The sequence below is a fragment of the Stigmatopora argus genome, chromosome 11, assembly GCF_051989625.1.
Source record: "Stigmatopora argus isolate UIUO_Sarg chromosome 11, RoL_Sarg_1.0, whole genome shotgun sequence".
Classification (NCBI taxonomy): Eukaryota; Metazoa; Chordata; class Actinopteri; order Syngnathiformes; family Syngnathidae; genus Stigmatopora; species Stigmatopora argus.
In genome coordinates, this window is record NC_135397.1 from 2,530,649 (window position 1) to 2,552,320 (window position 21,672).

General features: G+C 41.7%; 1 protein-coding gene across 3 annotated transcripts in view; it reads left to right on the forward strand.

The window, feature by feature from the left end:
• fmn2a (formin 2a) overlaps positions 1–21,672 on the forward strand; it is a 34,425-nt gene that overhangs the window by 5,232 nt on the left and 7,521 nt on the right. Inside the window, exons 3-15 of one of the 3 annotated variants that reach the window (XM_077612636.1) lie at positions 745–893; positions 3,490–3,615; positions 5,083–5,512; positions 5,549–5,804; positions 6,057–6,198; positions 8,718–8,805; positions 11,877–11,938; positions 15,171–15,262; positions 15,332–15,461; positions 15,552–15,698; positions 17,013–17,072; positions 17,688–17,808; positions 21,399–21,491. In XM_077612636.1, the coding sequence (XP_077468762.1) occupies positions 745–893; positions 3,490–3,615; positions 5,083–5,512; positions 5,549–5,804; positions 6,057–6,198; positions 8,718–8,805; positions 11,877–11,938; positions 15,171–15,262; positions 15,332–15,461; positions 15,552–15,698; positions 17,013–17,072; positions 17,688–17,808; positions 21,399–21,491 (1,896 nt within the window). Of the gene's footprint in view, positions 1–744; positions 894–3,489; positions 3,616–5,082; positions 5,805–6,056; positions 6,199–8,717; positions 8,806–11,876; positions 11,939–15,170; positions 15,263–15,331; positions 15,462–15,551; positions 15,699–17,012; positions 17,073–17,687; positions 17,809–21,398; positions 21,492–21,672 lie in introns of all 3 variants that reach the window. The other 2 variants (XM_077612637.1, XM_077612635.1) reach the window with 2 other exon arrangements.

The following is a 21,672-nucleotide window of genomic DNA, read 5'->3' on the forward strand; positions in this document are numbered from 1 at the left end:
GTCACAGAATTTTATTTTGACTATTTTCACTGATTTCTGCATTATTCTGACAGCTGTTGTTATTTTTTGTATCATTTTGTTTCCCCTTTTTTCCTGTAAAATGGGATTTAACATCTAGTTTTCAGTGAAAGTGTTGTTGTGACTCGTAAAGTGTCCAATCAATGCATCTGAACATTATGATGATTAAATTCCACATTTGCAAGCTATTTAAAAACCTTTACAAAACCAAAACAATTACTATTAAAATTCAAGGCACCGTGTTTATCACAGGAGATGAGAAAATGCTAACATTGTGGAATGCGTCGTTATAATCGTTCAAGCGTTTCCTTTAACACAAAACGGGCAGGTTTTGGTGGCTTGGGTTCGATTCCCGCTTGAGCCAGTTGTGTAAGGAAGGGCAATATGTGTCAAATTTGACATTTATCATGGGATGAGCCTAAAACCAGTCAGCAGATACAAAAAATATATGAATTATAGGCATACAATAATGAAAAAAAGTCTGCACATCCCTGTTAAAGTTGAATATAATGACAAATGGACAATATACATTTTTTTCTTCTAATTGGATAGCTAACCTCTCCTGCCCTAAAAACAACACTTTTCAAACATAGCTGCGTCATTAACATCTTTCACACCACCTGACAAAAGTTTGCGAAACGTGCCATCTATTTTCAAGTGTGAAATTTAACACATCTCCCAGTTTCTTTGCCACGTGCGATGTCGCTAATGAAGGCGTGTTTTCAGGGCGCACACTAGTGGAGAAGCTGTGCATGAACCAGGACCAAAGCTCGTCAGAAGAGGAGGCCCAGCAGATGTGCCAGCGGATGTTGACGCAAGGTTTGCTGCACGCCTTCAGCGACAACGGCGGGGATCGCCGCGGCAATGCTTTTAACGTAAGCACACGCGCCGCATTTATCCACGTGAGGTTCGCCCGGGTGTTAAAGTACAGCAGAATTAGCTTTCGGCCATTTTCAGGAGACATAGATTAATTAAGTTTTGAAAAAAATCCTTCTTAACGCTGATGACGTCAAATAATTCTCTTGTAATATGGTTGTGGTTGCCGTATTTATTCGAGTAGAACGCACAAAAGTTTTTACCAAAAAACGGAAGCAAAGTGCGCGTTATACACGAATCCCGGTAGAAATATTGTTTCGTTTTTTTTTCCCGCTCATAAAACCTCTTTAGATAAGACAATATATCAACTGCAGTTTATTTAAACTCCTTTCTGAGACTATTGTTTTTTGTTAAACTTTTATCCGAATTTACCATCTTGTGCAAAATAGAGAGTTCTGAACTAAAAAAGGAGTCTTCTAATGTAAAATCCAATACTTCGTATAAATTAAAATGCAGAATCAGTATTTTTTATTTGTTGATACTAAAGTTCTTTCAATCACTTGCTGGGCAAATATAAAGAAAAACAAATATTCTCGGTGGCGTTAACGCCAGGAAACAGTTTAAAATGCAATGATTTGAAAAAAAAGATATGAGCATTTTATCAAAATGCTGCATTTTGCATCATTCCTGCTCTTTTCAAAATATTATGGAGCAGTGATCCAACATGTTGCTAACACTGAAAATATCACTATCTTATTTTCGGCAATGTTCTGGGTATATGGCGTAAAGTATTATTTCTGTTGCGCGTATAAAATGGTTGCACGCACATTCTTTTCAATGTCATCTCTTTCATACATGCATCTAGTCAAAAAGAAGGATATTATTCTTGCACAAAAACACGCACATGTTCCATCCTTTCCGCGCATGACCGGATTAAAAAAAAAAAAAGAAAAAGGCTCCATCACCCACCCACTCAATCTAGCGATGCTCGCATGGACCATCTGCTGACCGTGTTATGTAACCATTCCACGTGCTTTCATTCGCTCAGCCAGCCAGCCTGCCTGCCTGCTCTTCTCAGGCAAAATAATCATCAAAAATGGCAGTCTGAGGTTTGGCCAAGACGGGCCTTTATTATTCAATTAGTCAGCTTTTCCAGAAATAACCTCGAGACAGAATATAATCATTCATTTTTTCTCTCTCTTTATATACACACATTGTACGGGTGGGTGTCAAACCCATTTTTTGTTAGTTTTATTCGGAGGGCAGTTATGTCTGCCATAATTCATTCACTCATGATTTTTGATAGTTTTTATAGACAAATCCTCTTTTTTTAGCCTTTCACTAGTAAACATTTTCTTATATTTTCTTTTTTTTTTAAATTCTACCGCCAAGGGTTCCCGGGGGTGCTAGAGCTTATCCCAGTCAACAACAACGCCAGCCAATTGCAATGCACGAGGAGGCAAACAACCAATCGCTAGCTCGGGCCAATTTAGAATGTTCAACCGGCTTAGCATGTGTGTTTTTGGGGCGCTGGAGCAAATCGGACTCCCCGAAGAAAACCCACGTGGGGACGTCATGAACATGCAAACGCCACACATGCATTGGGGATTGAACCCGCGGTCTCAGAGCTGCGAGGCAGATGAATCTATCCACGTCATCCACTGTGCTGCCCATCTTTTAAATAATGTATGGAATAAAATGCTAGTGGAGACCGAATTAGTGGGGTAAGAGTAGAGTTTCTTCTAAAGTAGTCTACCCAAGTGAGGGTGGTAAAACTACTCTTAAAATGCTATTTTTCTCGTAAAAAGCTATTCAAGTAAATGGGGTGAATTTCTATGTAACATGAGCAATTTTTCTAGGTGCAGTCATAACGGCCCTCGGAGAGAAATCATAATTACGCTTTTTGGCTGTGGCCAAAATGGCTTTGACAGCCTGAGCTGAGCCTCTTAATCGCCAAAGTCAGCTGGGAAAGTCTTCAGTTTTCCTTGTGACCCCGAATTGGATATGTTTTGGAGCAAGTTAACCGACTCTTTCTGCCTTTTAAAGAGAGCAGAAAAGGGGCACTGGGAATATTATAATGATATTTATAGTGACTAGTTGCCTTTTTCTTCTTCTAAAAAATAAATGAACAGTTTTAATTTCAATTTCCATCAAAAATTTAATTTTTAATGATCATTTTCATGAATAAAAGAATGAATCATTTTCGTTTTAATGAAAATTAAATATCTCTTAACATGTATTTAGGATTTTTTTTTTCAAATGAAAAAAGATTCAAACACAGAAAAAAGAAATGTCATGTTTTCCCCTTTTAGAAAAGTAAAACAAATATTAACTGAATATTTTCTTACTTTTTTAAATTAACCTATTTCCAATGTAGATAGAAATTTGACTTAACTTTTGAAAGGTAAAGATAATGTTTTCCTGTAATTTGAAACTCCAAAATATAAGAGAAAAATGTGCTAGTAAGAAGCTCAAAAAGACAATTTGGACCAATTTCAATGCCTAGAAATAATCCATGTTCATCACAATCATTCCCATATGTGCATTTTCTACATTCTGAATGTACAAAATGCACATATGAGAAAAGGGATAAATCTTCACCCCATTGTCGGCAGACAACCCTGATTTTTGCTATGACATCTCCTTTGCATTCAGGGGGAACAGTTGTACACCTGGACCACCGTAGGGTTGCCGGTCTCATCGCACCTGTGGGAGCTTTACGGTGGGAGAACGTCCAAAGCCCCCCCGAAGACCACCTCAGCAATGCCATCTCACCCTCAGGTCGGTAGCTTTCCTGGCAGCTGCACCAATTTACAGCCGTCCTTCCCCTTTTTAAATTCATTGGACACGATCAATAGCATGCCATGAGTTAAATATTTATTTACCGTATTTTCACGACTATAAGGTGCACTTAAAAGTCTTAAATTTTCTCGCCTTATAATCCAGTGTGCTTTATATATGGAAAAAAAAAAAAGTGTCATTCATTGAGGGTGCGCCTTATAATGTGGTGCGCCTTATATTCGTGAAAATACGGTATTTAATATTAATTTAATTTAATTTGATATTTAAATATTTTTATAGGAGCTTGTGTATTTTATTTCATGAATTTACTTATTGAAACTACTTATTTCTTCATTTAGTTGTATTAAGAATTTTATTTTTTCAGTCTGCAATTGAATAGAAGCTTAGTTTTTTATTCCCCTGCAGCATAGACAAATATAATAATAATAACATTATATGACACATACAAAAACAATAAAATAAGCATTATTAAAAGTAATTATGACAATATTTATGTACATGAACGATAGGATAATCAATTATTTTCAGAGCCAGTTGAGAAAATTGCTGAGTCCGGTTTATGGTAAATTAGCCAGTGATGCCAGTTTTATAGTTGATGATATTTCTTATGCTATTATTTATATTTTACTGACTACCAATAGTCTTAAGTCACTTTAGAATTGCTGTCTACTGTTGTGAATGTGCCCTGAAAAAGAAAGAAAACATTTTTAAATATGCCACTATGCATTTAATTTAAGTCCCTGAGTGTACTGTACTGTAAAGGTACATAGAAATAAATACATGTAAATTCTCCACCATCAGTAAAAATATCCCCCAAGCTGCCACCAGAGAACAGCCTTGTTTCATTTGACTTAAGCATAGGAGCAGGCCTTGTTTTACAATACTAAGCACTCATAAATGGGCGGATGGCTGAACATTCCCTTTAAGATTCAACTATGTAACCGCAACTTGCAAATGTGTGGTGTGGCGGTGGTAGCAGGCCCCCCCTTTGGCCCCCCCTTGGCCCCTCATCTTATTTGTGGCCCAGCGAGACTCGCTGTCTCGGGGGTCAAATCTCTCGCTATCCCACTCATCCAGGCTGGAGCCACGAGTCTAGACATTGTGGACTTTGTTAACCTGCATGTAGCTTACACTCGCCTCTTTTTTTATTTGGGTATTTTCAAATGAAATAGATATATGTCCAGAAAAGTCACTTTATAGAAGGAGCGGAACAAAAATGGCAAAACAGAGCTCCCTTCTATGTTATTCTGTATTTGACTTTTATGGCAACATCTGGCCTAAATGGATGGCACAGTAATGACATAATAAACAGCTTGCTGAATGTATAATTAACCTGACTTGTGACCTTTTGACCTCTTTACAATGAAGTGGAACTTTGGAGAAATAATCATCTTTGTATCTTTCTGCTTGTGTAATGACCGTGTTTTTTGCTTTGGACATTTACAGAAACAGCCCAGCAGGTCAAAATCAAGTCTGTCTTCCCCCGAGGACGAAGATGGTCTCATTTCACAGCTGGAGAAGACCATCCTTGACCTCCGTGTAAAGATAAGCGCGCTGCAGGCCCAGCAGCTTTCCTCAGATAAGTCAAACGATGATAAAAAGGGTGTCCAGGAGGTGTTTGTTCAGACCTCTCCTCTCGGAAATGGGCTTACGTTGGATGTGACCACTGGTCTCCCCAAACCTGAGGGGGGCTTTGTATGCACGTGCCAGCAGAAACAACAGAATAAGACAATCCCTCCTCCTCCTCCTCCTCCTCCTCCTCCCCCACTTCCTTTACCTGGACTTGGATCCTGTCCACCTCCTCCTCCTCCTCCTCCTCCTCCACCACCTCCACCTTTACCTGGACTTGGTTCCTGTCCACCTCCTCCACCACCACCTCTACCTGGTTTTGGAGCTCCTCCACCACCACCACCTCTACCTGGTTTTGGAGCTCCTCCTCCTCCACCACCACCTCCTCCCCCAGGTATGGGCGGTCCCCCGCCACCCCCGCCTCCTCCTGGAATGGCACCACCTCCTCCACCCCCGGGCTTCGGGCCCCGACCACCCCCGCCACCGGGACTGGGATTTTCCATGAACATCCAGGAAGCCGCCCCTGCCAAAACCATGATCGAGCCCCCCAAGCCGATGAAGCCCCTCTACTGGACACGCATTCAAATACACGCTAAAAAGTAAGAATCCACCCAGTTATTTTCCACGCAGTAGAGAGGAAACCTGTCCACTTAAGATAAAGATCTACGGAGATATTAAACCTCGCGGAAAACGTATGCGATACCAAATTGTCATGCATCAGCGTTGGATTTCTAAACACAGTAGTTCTTCCGTCCCAATGATTTGGTGTAAACATTGCTGTTTTAAAAAACAAAATCAAATCAAAGCACTCCGTCATTTTCTCACTTAACGTAATTTCCGTCTTTCTGCAGGCAGAGCGGCTCCTTAATTTGGGAGAGCATTCAAGAACCCACGGTGGACTTTACGGAATTTGTGGATCTTTTCTCCAAGAGTGCGGTCAAAGAAAAGAAAAAGCCCATTTCTGACACTATCAGCAAATCCAAAGCCAAGCAGGTAACCATCTTTTCCAAATTCTCTATCTACTTTGATTCTGATGATCCGTGTGCGGTCGTTTGGTCGCCGGTCGTTTGGTCGCCGGTCTTTTGGTCGCCGGTCTTTTGGTCGCCGGTCTTTTGGTCGCCGGTCTTTTGGTCGCCGGACTTTTGGTCGCAGGACTTCTGGTCACGGTCTTTTGGGCGCCCGGACCCAAACAACGGGCGACCAAAAGACCGCCGACAAAACAAGGTAAAACAACACGGTCTATGCATCAATAAAAGCCAACAATGGCCCTGAGCAGTTTCACTGAGCGGACGTGTGAGTGTAGAAGAGTTTGTATGTACATAAGTTGTCCCCTTAGGAAGGGACGTCAGTCAGGGTCTTAACAAGTTCTCCAACAAAACACAATAGTACAGGAAATTTGGAGCTTTTCTTTAGCCTAATAATTAATAAGACATTAAGTATGACTAAATAATAATTCACAGTTTGTATTTAGGGAATTTGAGCAACGATTTAAATGGTAATTATCTATAACCTTCCGGGCGACCAAACAACCGAGTACCCTGATGATCGGGTGCACCTCAGGGCTCCTATCTCTTCCCACTGAGGAGTGCTTAAAAGCAGTTATTCTGCGGCGTGAGCGCTGGCTCCCGTCAGACGTTAAGCCCCACCCAAACCATACGATGGCGGCCGTCCAGTACTTCGCGTGTGGCGAGTACGAACCCTCGGGGAGATGACTCCTCTTTGAGGGGGAGGGAGTGAGGTTTTGTCGGAGCCTGGGAGCCATATTTCGTCAAGTGCTTCCTCCCATTGTGCTCGCCGTGCGATTGACTTTTCGGAGCCAGAGCGTCTCTCTTTGCCAGCGAGCTTCACGCTACTCCATCAATCAGCAAGAGAACAATTGTTTCATCTACGTTTCAAACACGCCCTTGTCAGGATTTGTATGTTTAATGTATTGAACAGCTAAATCAGGGATTCCCAAACTACCAAGACCCCTTAAAAAAATGAAAGGATGCAGAGGCTAATTTGAAATCCGACTTTTATTTATTAAATAGACAATTGGAATCAGGTTTTCGGGATCGGATCAGGTTGTAAAATGTATTTTTAAGCATTAAACTGATTGACTGCGATAGATATTCCAAAATATATTTGCACTACTGAAGAAATTCTACATAGTTTCAGGTTTTGGCCCGCATTTCATAGTCTGGACATGTTTTATACTTGACAATCTTAAAAAAATATTGTTCCAGGAAGGTGCTTTTCCGACCGGTGAGGAATCTTTTGACAGCGCAAAGAGGAAATGTGGTTTTCAGGAATGAAAATGATTTGAGTGGGTGATTTCCAACCGACGTGAACATCTTCCAAAATCTTTTAATTTTCAAGTGAGACTTGGACATCTGTTGCGGGCGGAAAAAAAATTCTAATAGATTTGCTTCCGGATGGCGTCCCGTATCAAAAGATCTCAATTTTTTTTGTTTCTGCTCTCTGTTGTTCATTCCATTTATCAATTCTTCACTCTTTTACATTACTTGGTCCAAAATGTGAGCATGATGAAGCCAAATGTTTGCACCCTCGGGCCTCAAAATGGTGTGCGTACATACCTTTCTTTTATTTGAAAACCATTCAGATTGATTGTCTGGCTACAAAGTACGGCACTTATTGCTTTACCTCGGAGACTCATTACCCAGGATGCCTTGTTTGCCATCATACTTTTTGGAAAGTCAGTGACCACATTTACCAGGCAGCTCTTTTCTGTGGACAAAAGACAAATTAAGAGTGACAAATGGTAAAATGAAAAGAAACAAATTTCGGAGTCTGGTCAATTTTATTGTAGTTTTTCCGCACACCACTGATTTTTTTTGTGTGCGGGTGTTTTCAAATGCAACGTGATGGGAAAATCGCGCTCCCGAAAAAAAGAATTTGATTTTTTCATAATGGTGAAATCATACTTAAAGCACTGTTTGTTGAATTGTTAATTTAGTGATCATTTTATTAGCTATATTTCGGAATTATGTTAGCAGATTGTGTTTGCTTAAATATTAATACATACTAGTTTTATTGCTATTTTCTGTTTAGTTTTACAGTGAACAGCAGCTTAATGGAAGAATGTTTTGACTCTCTAAAGAGCTAATAGGCAACATAAGAGACATAGTATTTTTTTAACCAATAAAAACAAAACAAAAACTTCAAATTTATGATTTTTTTTTTTCAGGAAGTATCATTTTTCTTTCTTTCCCACGTATGACCCAAGCAAACCTGTATTGTGATTTGGTAATCATGTGATATTAGAGACTCGTTAAAAAAAATCCTACTACTCGTTGTCTGTCGCAATAGAAATTGATGAAGTTGACGGTGGCGGGAGAGTTAATTGAGACATCATCAATTATTGCGACAGCATTGTAATTTCATAGAAATATTTGTGGTTAGTCTACTTGTGTTGTGTTACATGTCAATTATTCACTTTGTGGTCTTCATCTTTGCTTACACCTATGTCATTGTTTTTGTTTTTTGTTTGTTTTTCCACAATGGCTGCGTAGGTGGTGAAGCTCCTGAGCAACAAGCGTTCTCAGGCCGTCGGGATCCTCATGTCCAGCATCCATCTTGACATGAAGGACATCCAAAATGGTGAGTCATGTCACACATTATGATGCTTATCGTGAGATAATTCTAAATAGACTATTTCTGAGAATTCATTCAACCTTGGTGGAGGGACAATTGTATTTTTTTATCTGTACCAGGATAAAATATTCCTGTCAACAAATAGTTTCAACAAACTTATAGACTTATAAACCTAAATGTGTCTGGACAAAATTTGAGACTACTGAATTCTAGCAATTAATTTAATTATGCTGTTATGCATAAAACAGGAACACATTTCATGTCTTTTTATCCAAGGTTTCACTGTTTGTCTTTGTCATTCTTTTTCTCCACACGGCTTTCAAATGTTAAATAGTTCTATGACAAAATGAAAAAGGACATATTGTCCTCCTGGGACATACTTTCTCAATCATGCATAAAGTGTAAGAAAGTTGAAATGTTGCATCCGAGCTAATTTGGGGAAAAGGCATTGAATACAATGACTCAACAACGATTAAGGCGAATGACAAAGATTTACATGCTTTATTCAGACTTTTTTTGTCGTTATCTACTCGAGACCAATCCCAAATTTGCCAGAAATGAGTCATCACTGCGATTTAGAGTTTGAGTCCAAGACCTTGAAAAGATTGCATTTAAACCAAGTCTACTCTCGTGGGCACATTTCTATGATTTAGTGTGATTAAAATCTCATGGTAGGGTTTTGGAACCCCAAACTTGAAAGCTGCAAGCCGATATTTCTAAGCAATCTCCCAGAAATCCAAAGTGGGCCACCCCAAGCCTCCATTTTGCACGTTTAACAAAACTGCATGACTCCGACTCCCTCTAACTTGTCACCACGTTGCGAGCCGTCTTTTGTCAAAGTGATGTCACTCGGGAATAATGACGGGAACGTCCCGTCTTCCTGTTTGATTCCGGCTCCGAATGCCCCGTCGTCATTCATCCGCGTGTCTAAACATTCGCTCTCGTCTTCACGGCCAACTATTTGTTACAATTCATCTCCACTGGAAATAAAAGGAATAAACATGCACGTTTTCTAGGACGTCTTTCACAAAGAGGTGTATTCTTTTGCTCTAAAATCATTGCGAGATGTTTTCGCTCGCCTAATTCTGGTTTTAACGGGAGCGAATCCATCATAGGTCACGAGGGAGGGCATGTGAGGGCCACGTTCGTCAGCACTGTCGTTTATCTCTAATGTTAGGACAACTTTTAGCATAGCACGCCATTAGCGCTGATTGGGGACTTGGGTGGAAGTCATCAAGAGTTAGAAAGAGAAGATAGTCAAAGCACAAGTTGGTCAAACTAATGCTATGGTAAATTGATATTGAGTTCTAGGTATGTGAGGCACAAAGAGAGAAGGTGCTTTGGTTAATTTAGCAGGCTTTTTGAAGGGTACTACACAGTCACCTCTAGAGCCAGCCATTGTTGAGGCGTTGGAAAGCTTTGTGATGGGAGATTTTTGTAAACTAAAGTGCCATCTGCATATTTAACAGTCAACTTTATAGTAACTTCTCCCAGTGAAGGTTCTCTGAGTTTCTCACAGAATTGTTTTTGATATCTTCACATGCTTAATTGTCACTTGAAGAGCTGTGAATCAAGGAATTTTATTTCCCGATGACAAGGAAGGCGCCGGCTGTCATTGTTTCACCATCTCCAAAGGAAAATGCGCGTTGCTCGGTGACCAGTCGCCACATGGCTGTCGTTGGTCTTTGTCTCGTTGTCCGCCGGCTTAATGTTGCCCGATGTGTCAAATTTCAATGCGGCAATCAAGCCGTGTCGCAAGCATTTCAAATGTGGCTTCATTGAAAACAGCCTGCCAGACTGTCATTCAGTTGGAATGAAAACCAAACGGTTTATTTACTTTGTGGCGACGACAGACTTTTTTGTGCGTGTGTGATGCAAAGAACTATGATTTCTCTGACTGTTAAGCAGATGACAATGCTCAAGAAATTCACAAGGTCTGATATTAGTTGCTTAAGACTCTTCCACTAGTAGCACAATCTGCAAACTTCAAACTATCACCCTTATTTTTAAAGAGACAATGACATTTTTGCACCAGTTATAACATTGTCTGGTCAATTGCTTTGGGAAAAAAAAGAAAAATAAGCCAAGTTGGGGCAGCCATAAATTAAGGTAGCAATCTGTGTTTATGAAATACGAAATATTTACTCTTTTCACACAATATTATCAGTTAGCCAATTCACGGCAAACTAGAAAGCAATTTATGCGTGTCGCGACATCACGTCGGCCTCAACAGCGCGAAGCTTGAGACTGCGTTTGTCTTTAAACATTTACTTTCAAAGGATTAATGCTGGCGGGCCCTCGCACCGAGACAAAAAGGCGACGGCAGGAATTCAAACACGTCAGTTCAAACATACGCCAGTGGTGCACTGACACATTTCCAAAGCCGCCGTCCGTAGTCATGTTGTCTCTGCGGCCGCGTCTGCGAGCTATCGTGACGAGAGCCTATGAATGTGACAGTGGCCTCGTGCGACGTGCCGGGTTGAGCAGACGGAATGCGACTCGCGTTTTTCCGAACCGCACAGAAACTCTGGGCTTCCATAAAGGGGGCATGTTATTGAAATTGACTTTTTATTGCTTGTATAAGAATGATTGGCTCTGGAGTGTAAAATGGTACAACTAAATAAATCTTTGGTTTGCGACAATGTGGCTAATGGGATGCAAATAAATAAATCATCGTAAAACCACCGGCTCTACGCACAGTTTTCGATAGGTGAAACACTACATGAGATCGAGAGAGCTCTGCTGTGGTGTGGAAACGATTTATCGATAACGTCGAGTAGAGAGAAAAATCTTTGAATTCAATGGCGCCGTTGATTTGTTTAATGAGCACGAACTTGCGATTGTTTGTTTTGAAAGTGTCATACTTGGTTGTATTCGTCTGGGAGGTTACACTGCCCTCTTGTGGCAACATGACAATCCCAACATATAGTCAAGTTAAGACACTTGGGATTCATTTTCATTTAAATTTGAGTTTCTGTTCTGATTTAAGAAGTTAACGTGGCCATTTTTGTAATTCATTGTTGCCGAAAAAGTGATGTTTTGTTTTCCTGGTGTTAACATCTGCATTCTCCTTTTAGCCGTCCTCAACATGGACAACGCCGTTGTGGACCTGGAGACCCTTCAAGCGCTTTATGAGAATGTGAGTATGAAACGGATCAGGGACTTTTATACTCTAAAATCGTTGCATGTTGTTTTTTATCTTGAAGGGAAAAGGGCTCTCGTTCAGACGGCGCCTCGTGTCATCAATCTGAAGCCGTAAACATTTCGGCACTTTCCCGCCAAGGCGAAAATACTTAAATACACAAATGGTGGCGCGCAACAACAACGCTAAGCAGTTTTTTTATTTTCTTTCCGTTTAGCTTTTATTTTGAAACTTGCTTGCGGCAAACCGAACGATGTGCTTGCACATTTCACACCATTTGTGTAAATAAACAACTTAATACTAGTAGACTGAAAGGCAAATTATGATTTGGTACACTTTTATGCAGGCATTCGTCAGTTTTTTTTCATGCAATGGCGAATCTGTAAAAGCAAAAAAATGAAATTAGACCCGTCAGCCCCGAAAAAACAAAAAAAAACAATCAAGAACAGTGAAGTGTGGTGAAAAGGAATTGTTTTGATGACTCGTGAACAAATTACAGGAGTGTTATGAAACTTGCAGGATGTTTGTAATATGAAAAGGGGAAAAACGATTATATTTTGGGAAGCGATGACAAGAAAAACGAACTTGTTTCATAATTATTTGGGAATGCCTAATCCACCAAATATGGCAATGCTTTGATTTGGAGTCTGAAGTGTTTTTTCTGTGTGTTTCTCAATTTTGTATTTGAATTTGATACCAGTAACTAGTGTAGTTGTTCGGGGGGACTTTATCCACAAAGCACTCGTAAATGAACAAACAAATTTAAATGAACTTGGATTAATATATACAGACACTCATACGTTTAATGTAACTTTACACAAAACTGAATTCTAATTTTGTTTTAATCTTTTTTTACCTTCGTTCTGGCCGGGTTAGTTGTTTGCCACGCCTCCACCCTCACGTTTGCTATCGATGCGCTATTTGCTGTTGTATTGCCTTCAAAATATTCAGAAAATGATGCATACAAATGTCCTCACAATAGAATAACGCACGACCACTTGCCAACGAGAAGTAGTCTTGAATGAGCGATCGCGGGAGCTAACAGGCTAAGGACGGAATAACAGCCTACCCACGTATTGTGGGTAATAAAGTTTTATTCTGAGAAAGGGTGCCATTGGCTATCGGAGTTGTGTGCACGAATATACTTCATTACCCAGAAAGCCCTCTTTTTGGCCGTGAATGCGCGTTGTGCGTTTCCTGGTCGAAACTCGTCTGAATAAATTGTTCAGTCCTCGTAAATATAGTAATTATACACGAAAGAGATGCGGCAAAAAAGACCGTGCGCTACAATGATAAATAGCCCCTCATGTCATGGCCACCTGGCTTGGTCGCATCTCGAAATTTTGATCGTATCTCGGGGGAATTATTCGATCAAAATTTTTATCGTACCACGAGCATGTCGTAGATAGAGCTGATCGTAGGTCGAGGTACCACTGTACTTGAAAAACTCAATAGTTGGTACGAAAGTTCTACTGAAATTTTTGACGACCATAATTGGAATTTTGATGCAAGAGGAAGCGGATTTAAAGAACGTGAATTGAGTAAAGTTGAAAAGTGCTAGTAAGGTTGTCGCTAGTTGGTCGCTGTGCATTGCGGATGTTTCTCATTGGACCGAGCCAAGTATCCGTTGAGGACCGACCCGTAGAGTGTCCGCTAACCTCCGAATGGCTGACGGGAGCCCCCTCAACCCCGTCTCCCCCCGCCGCTTCTCCGACTGAGGCTGCGTTATTGAGCGGAGGAGCCAAATTGTTTCCCTTTTGTATTGCGAGACTCCATCCTGTCTGTGGGTCTCCAGACCCCTAAACCACAGTTGGCAGCACAGTCAGCTCGTCTGGAGGAATGCGAGGGGGCTTCGAAAGGTTCCGCCCTCGCCGGAGAAGCCCGTTCTCCCTCACTTTCTTCGCCTCGCACACAAACGAACTGAGACCGAGCCCGGCGAGTCGCCTGGTCTGCAATGGCGTGGATTATAGTCGCTCCTGAACAATAAGCCATTAAAAAGGGGGGGGGCGCAGTGATAGCGGGACACGGCTCCCTCCTTTGCAATATCGCGAGCCATAATCTGGGCCCAGACTGGCTGTCTGAAGCTCAGACTGCTGACGGTAGCTAAATGTCACGCAGGTCAGTCACGACCGCAGTCCCTCCCGTACGATCTTTTAACGACAACCTCTTTTTTTTATATTCTCTCCATAGCGTGTGGCTTCTCCGCTCTTTATGTTTATGACATTATATCCTCGGTCATTGGGAAAGTATTCTTTGCACTTCAGTGCACCGAGACTCTCATAAAGAGGAAACGGAATGACATAAATGAGAGAATTAGCCATCGTGGGCTCGCTTTGCCCAGAACTAGAGAAGCGGATAATGAATACCATTCGGTGACTGGCTGCTCCAAATCTGGCATCACGGAATATCGCCCGTCCGACATTCCCTTTTGCGTTTGATATTCCACTGGGGACCGCATTTCCCATGCTAACAAGCGTTGCAACATGCCCTGGCAATTCAGGGATCACACGCTAACACGCTAATGCCTACTTGTCCCCAATTATGGCAAACACACTTTGAAAAGGATCTGCTTTGGGTTAAATGTATTTACACTTGAAAACGTCTCGAGATTAGGCCGCACGGGATCTCGCCCTGGCCCAAAGAAGGCGGCAATGTGCGGAATACTAATCGGACCCTCGCCACGTCTCACTCTTGTTTGATGTCAAGGCTGGACCGCCCAAGGGTGAAGGTGGTCCTGATGGGGGGTTGTCCACGGACAACTGGGCTATCGGCAGATTTACATTTGTCGGTCTTCATCGTGAACGGCAACAAATGTTTTGGTAAAAACGTGAAACTGATGTGATAAGCACACTGGTGTCTTCTGGGTGAGGGTTAGAGTTGTCATTCCCCAATCCAGAGGTTGTGTGTTCAATTCCCTGCCCTGCATTATAACTATCCTTAAGGAAGATGATCCTAATGGTTTGTCATCAGTAAGTGAATGATGTAGAACAAGGGTGTCAGACTCAGGTGGTTCCGCGAGTAAAGTAAACTTGATTTCACGTGGGCTGGACCATGCACTCATGATTTACTTTCCCGGGCCACACAAAATGATGCGGCGGGCCAGATTTGGCCCCCGGGCCGCCACTTTGACACATGATGTAGAATAAAACCACATATTGTCATTTACTTACTATGAAAGTAGAGTTCCGTTTACCATTTATCCTAACAAAAAAAATCTTCCATTGATTAGAGAGCCCAGAATGATGAGCTGGAGAACATCACCAAACACATGAAGTCAGCTCAGGACAAAGCGGATGCAAAGCCACTGGACAAGCCCGAACAGTAAAACCACAGAAGGCCATATTTGTCCCTTTGTCATCACACTGAATCAAAGTCAACACCCTTTTTCAGGTTCCTGTTGCAATTGTCCGACATCCCAAACTTCTCCGAAAGGGTCTTCTGCATTCTGTTCCAGTCTACGTTCTCCGAATGCATCACCTCCATCGCCCGTAAAACGGAAATCCTTCAAAGGACATGCAAGGTAAGCCCGTCTCCACCTTTGACTTTCATTAATTGTACTTTTTGCATCGGCCTTTCTGACTTGTAGCCTTTTTGTCTGTGCATTTGTCAGTCCCTTCAAAGCGGGAAGTGTGTATCACAGGTTCTGGGTCTGGTTTTGGCTTTTGGGAACTTCATGAATGGAGGAAATAGAACCCGCGGGCAGGCTGATGGCTTTTCTTTGGACATCCTGCCCAAATTAAAGGACGTCAAGAGCAGTGTAAGTCTTGACACACAAGTATCAATCTGGCATTTTTTTGTGATCATTAGTCGATTTATTATCGACCCAAATTGACTTAACCAAACAATACTGATGTATTGAGCAGTTTAGATAAACATGTGATGCTCCTGCTGAACATGGGAATGGCATGAAGAATCTTAATGGAAAAATGTTTCCACTAGCCTTTAACCCAAGGGTGTCAGACTCGGGTTGGTTTGCGGGCCACGTTAACGTCAACTCGATTTCATGTGGGCCGGACCATTTTAGATATAATATTTAGATTTTTTTTTCTTCTAAATGGATTAAAAGAACTGGATCAAAAGCCCTAACTATTCCATTTTTTATAGATCTAAAACAAAGTTTATTTGAGCTTTTTTTCTTAGTAAGGGAAAATCATTTATTGAATCATTTGTTTTTCATTGCGAAAGGAAAGCAAATTTGTCTTTAATTATGTTCCATATTAAAGTGGAAAATAGAAAATATTTTTAAGTTTTTAGATTCTACAAAATGATTTTTGACCTAAAATCACAAAGAAAAAAATGGATTAAAAAATTGCAATTATTGATTTAAAAGGGAGAAAATAAGGAAATTTAATATACATCTATATCTATCATTTTAATTTGATCCTAAAACAGAAAGTCGGCACTCATGATTTACTTCCTCGGGCCGCACAAAATGATGCGGCGGGCCAGATTTGGCCCCCGGGCTGCCACTTTGACACCTGTGCTTTAAACCATTCGCCACCATTCTGACAGGGGCCCAATCTATTTTAAAATGGAGGGTTGACGTGTGAAGATTACATTTTTACTTCCAACCAATTGACACTTAATTTCCATGCAAATGTTTTGGAACGTGAACGAAAACAATCGTGTTGGAGGTTCCGCCGGATAGAAAAAGAACGGGGAAAGAGTCGTCAGAAAGTCTTGACCTCCAGCAACTCTGTGAACCTGGAATGAGAGTCCGGTCTCGGAACTTGAGGTCCACGTGAGCTGCAAAGCTTCGGAGGAGAGCCACGGTGTTTACTCTTCTCGCTCAGTATCACACTGGTCCCAGTCTGCCCTTGGCACCGCCATATAAGGCCACGATGCTTTGCGCCGCATCCATAAAGAACATCTCGCTCTGAATTATGACAGGCAGCCAAGCGTGTTGTTACATTGTTCCCCTAATAACATGATTGATGCGCTCCTTCTAAGGCTACACATTCTATTTTTGAGGGCCCACGCATCCATGCGAGCGTCCCGCTCCGAGACGATTAGATGAGTAAATAAAGGGATTACTAGGCTTTATTTATCCAAGTATTTTCTTTTCTTTCAGGATAACTCCCAGAGTCTTTTGTCCTATGTCGTCGCTTACTATCTGAGGCACTTTGATGAGGTATGTTTTCATTTCTGTTTATTTGAATCCCTTTTCCGTCGGGGTCCGATTCCCTCAGAAATCCTTCCAGATCCCTCTTTTCATCTCCTCTCTCTGGCCAGAGGATGCAATGACTTATCCTTTATCAAATTATTTATTTTTCTTTCCCGTATATACTCGGCAGACCAAAATCTCCTTTTTCCCCCTGCTCTGGCCGTCTGCATTTCACTCTTCATCTCCCGGCCTGGGTTCGTTCAAGCCGGCCGTCCGTTCGCTGGCACCGCATCTAACGAGGCGCCGGTGTAAATAATTAGTTTTCGCCAGATGAGATGAACTCAGCGCCGAGCACCGCCTGCCAAGATCAACCTGCGTTAGATGCTCGCGGCACTCGTAATGGCCTTGGAGCGACAGTGATAGAGAGGATCGCCATGTTTTTTTGGTTTCCGTGTGCCCCGCTTTAACGGCCTTAAATGCCATGTTCAATCAAACGCGTCTACTCGGGCTTGGTTGAATTGTTCCTAAGTACGCGAGGGTCACCGAAGACATTTGTATCCATTTGGCTCGGCGTTCGTAATGTATACAAGAGAGGCCTTTCCGAGAATGGCGGAGTTGAATGTGTGCGTTGTGCTTCCCCAGAACGCCGGAAGAGAGGCATGCGTCTTCCCTCTACCCGAGCCTCATGACCTCTTCCAGGCCTCCCAGATGAAGTTTGAGGACTTTCAAAAGGATTTGCGCAAGCTGAGGAAAGACTTAACCGGTAAGGTCCGCCACCAAGCTGCTTGTGAACTGACCGGGCATTCCCTCCCAGCCGCTTAACTCGATCCCGAAGGGTTACGGTGTTTTCTCGCATATAAGCCGTATTTGTCGCAAAAAAAATTATGACTGAATCAAGGGTATGGCTTATATGCGCACAAATTAGACTTGATATGCACGGAACTGCAAATTGACAGATGAAACGACATAACGCAAGACAATGTGGCCGATTCCGTCATTTATTTCAAAATAGAGAAATGATAAACTGATAAAACGCTAAACAAAATTTATTTTGATGTCTATGAATGAAATTAAAGAAAAAAAATCTATCTTGCATGAAACATTAAACAACTCACTCACTTATAATAATATAATCGGACATAGGCTTTATCATCATCATTGACTCTACAAAAAGCCTAATTGTCATCATACCCAGAAACTGCATATGACGAAATTGGTAGTGCTTCTCCATAAGGTGCGTTTTCCCGGCAAAAGACCCAAATAAGTGATAATTTCAACTCGTAATTTGGCATTCTGCCGTGATGGATACATCGCATCACCCCCCGAGCGGATCACTTACCTCTCACTGTCTTTCACTTACCTCCAGTCAGCCAGTAGGAGGCAGATCACCGGCCAAACGTCTTTTCATATTACCTCACCCCAAAGTTATTACGCAGAAAGGATTGTGTGTCGTGTTACCGCAAGTTTAGAGTCCTGATGGATGTGGGAAAAAAACTGTCCTTAAGCCTATTTGTCCGTACTTTGTGGGACCTATAGCGTCTGCCAGAGGGCAGCAGATAGAACAGATTGTGACCAGGGTGGTATGGGTCCCCGATGACGTTCCTGGCTCTGCTGAGGTATCGAGGGCTGGCAATGTCTTCCAGTGAGGGCAGAGAGCAGCCGACGATCTTCTGGGCAGTGTTAATCACTTTCTGCATGGCCTTTTTGTTTGCTGCCGTGCTTCCATGCCTCTCTTGTTTCTGCCATTGCTCACTAAGGGTGCCGCCATCTTACCTAGGGATGACAAACTAGGCCGCCACGGACACACTTCCTGGTTGTACTGTTCATGTGACTTCCTTTTTGAATTTGTCTATGTGCAGGCAAGATTCTCCCTATTAAAACCATGAATATGGAGGTGAAAATTGTGAATTGGGGCGTCTCATACGCGAGAAATTGTAAAATTCTACGATTTTTAAGGGTACGGCTTATACCCGAGGGCGGCTTATATGTGAGAAAATACGGTATTTGTTTGTAGGCAACGCGTGAGGAAACGTGCGGAGCCACGAAATTTTGCACAGGGTCTTTTTAACGTGACTTCTTGGCAGAAACGGAAACTCATTTTCTCAAAAGTTGAGCATGCTATGGTCGGATTGGCGGAGGTGTGTCGACTGCCAGATAACATCTGGTTGTTGTCGAGAACCCGAGCAGAAACAGATGTGAATAGCTCGGGACGAGACCCCCATGGGTTCAGCGGCACTCCTCGTGAAACTGAGATCAGCGTATGTAATGCAGGCCCTGGTTTTATTTTCACCCAGTGTAAACCCGAGAACAAATGGATCAGAAATTTGCTAGTGTGTTTTTGCCCTATTCAACAAAACCAGAGGCTTCTCTGACTCCGTCAGTCTGATATGATGTCCGAGAGGTATTTTGTTTAATATCAAATGTTTCGATTTCTTTGACCCATTCACCTTCACCTCAAAAACTTATACTTTGTTTTCTATCCTTAATATACAGGAAAACATTCTCTTTTCATAGATAACTGGTAAATGCCAGCATGGTGCTAGAGTGGTTAGCATGTCCACCTTGCAGTTCCGATCAAAGGTTGAATGCTGGACTTGCATTCTGTAGCTTCTAAGAATAATTGTCTTACATTGAATTTGTTATACTGCATCATACCATCACATGATTATCATCTACCATCAGATATTGGTCATCATTCATGTGATATTCACTAACAATTAATGTTACCTTATATCTGAATGCCCTTTTTTAAGCTTTCAATGATTATTGTTGTGCATTGGAGTGGCATAATACTAAATTGTATCATTCTGAGATATGCTGATAGTTCTCTAATGTAGTTAAAAAAATAAGTTTTTTTCATATTCGTAAAAAAAGCTCACTGTAAATATATCAGCTCAAATCCAGAAGAGTCTGGTTGGCCTTAAAAAAATCCTTATTTCCTTCCACTGAATGCTTGAGGCCATTGCCCATCCTCTGAATTCTGAGGCATTTGGCTGAATTTGAGCTAAAAACATTGCTCTAAATTTTTCGTAATTGATCCTTCTACTTCCGTCAGCAGTCACATCATCAGGAAATACGAGAAAAGCAGTTCCCACGCTTCACTGATGAGGTGGTAGTATAGCAAGCGGTACATTGCATCATCGGGCGGCATGTTTCATGTCGCAAATTCCAAATATTGGAAAAGCCACAGGCCTTTGCTAGTTTTGTGGTTGACATAGCAGGCTTAGCCCAAAACACATGGTCATTTTCATCTGAAAACCAATAGTGGTGGTTGTGGACTTTTAGCCATCTACATCTATATTTCATAAAACGTTTCTCTGATCGAGCCTAACTACATCAATTGCTTTTTCAAGGCCGTTGGCCATTTTCACTAAGTTGGCTCACATAGCTGACTTTCAATTCAGCTCAATTATCACGTTTCCTGTTCGCAATCCCAAGGGAAACAAGGAAATATCACTGTATTTATCAAATGTGTTTTTGCTTGTCTGTCGGCTTCACAGTTCTTGGGTCGAGGGTTCAATCCCAGGTGGGTCCTCACTGTGTGGAGTTTGAATGTATGCCCCCGTGGGTTTTCTCTGGGTATTATGGTTTCCTCCAACATCCCAAAAACGTACGCTATAGTGCCCTGTGATTGGCTGGCCACCCATTCAGGGTGTCCCAAGCCCGGTGCCCGTAGTTAGCTAGGATAGGCTCCAGCACCCCAACAACTGGTTTGGAAAACTAATGAATGCTTTAAATGTGTATAATATTTACTGTAAATTTGGACCGTGAAGTTTGGAAGTGACACTAGGATTGTTGGGATGTCAGGAGTGGAAAGTTCTAAAATATCCCATTTTATGTTTGAATCAGTTCTAGTTTTAGATTAATTTTGTTGTTAGCAACAACATCTGTTCTTACGTGTAAGGCAATTATTTGTTCAAACGGACATCTACACTTTGTAGGATCTTCCATAAGGAAGGTAACACATGGAAAAACAATTGAATTGATTGATCAAGAACTCTGGAGGAAACGTGTGCTGCTTGCTTGGCTTGTGCTTTGACAAGGAAGTGAAGAACTAACGAATGAGGCTGTTGGGAAATGGCTCATTTCTCTTTCTTGAAGCGGAGACAAGTACTTTCCAAGTACTGACATGTTCGCAGGCAGTTACAAATTGATTTTTGGGCAAAAACGAGTGTTTGCGTTTGCCTCTATTGTCAAATCCCCAAACATGGTCGGCTCTATTGGATGAGATGAAGTGACATGGTTCTTGATTTCATACTTTGATAATAGAATAAAAGACACTTTAACACAGAAGGAGTAAAAGTACTTGTGCACATCCTGAAATGGTGATGACTTCCGCCCATTTTCTTTCAGCCTGCTCCAGAGAGACGGAGAAAGTATGCAAGCTATCCTCAGAAGACAGCCTTCAGCCCTTCAAGGACAAGATGGATGCGTTTGTCAGTAAAGGTGCGTTACGCTCACTTTGTCACACTCAAGTCGTGTTCGCCAGACTGAAACAAATCAACCCCCAGAATCGGATGTTTACCCAAAGGGCTGTTCAAAAGATGAGGATGGGATGCGCATTTCCTAGTTTTAGAATTGTTTCATGCAGCAACAACCTTAAACTTAACTATTAAGTATTGCTTTT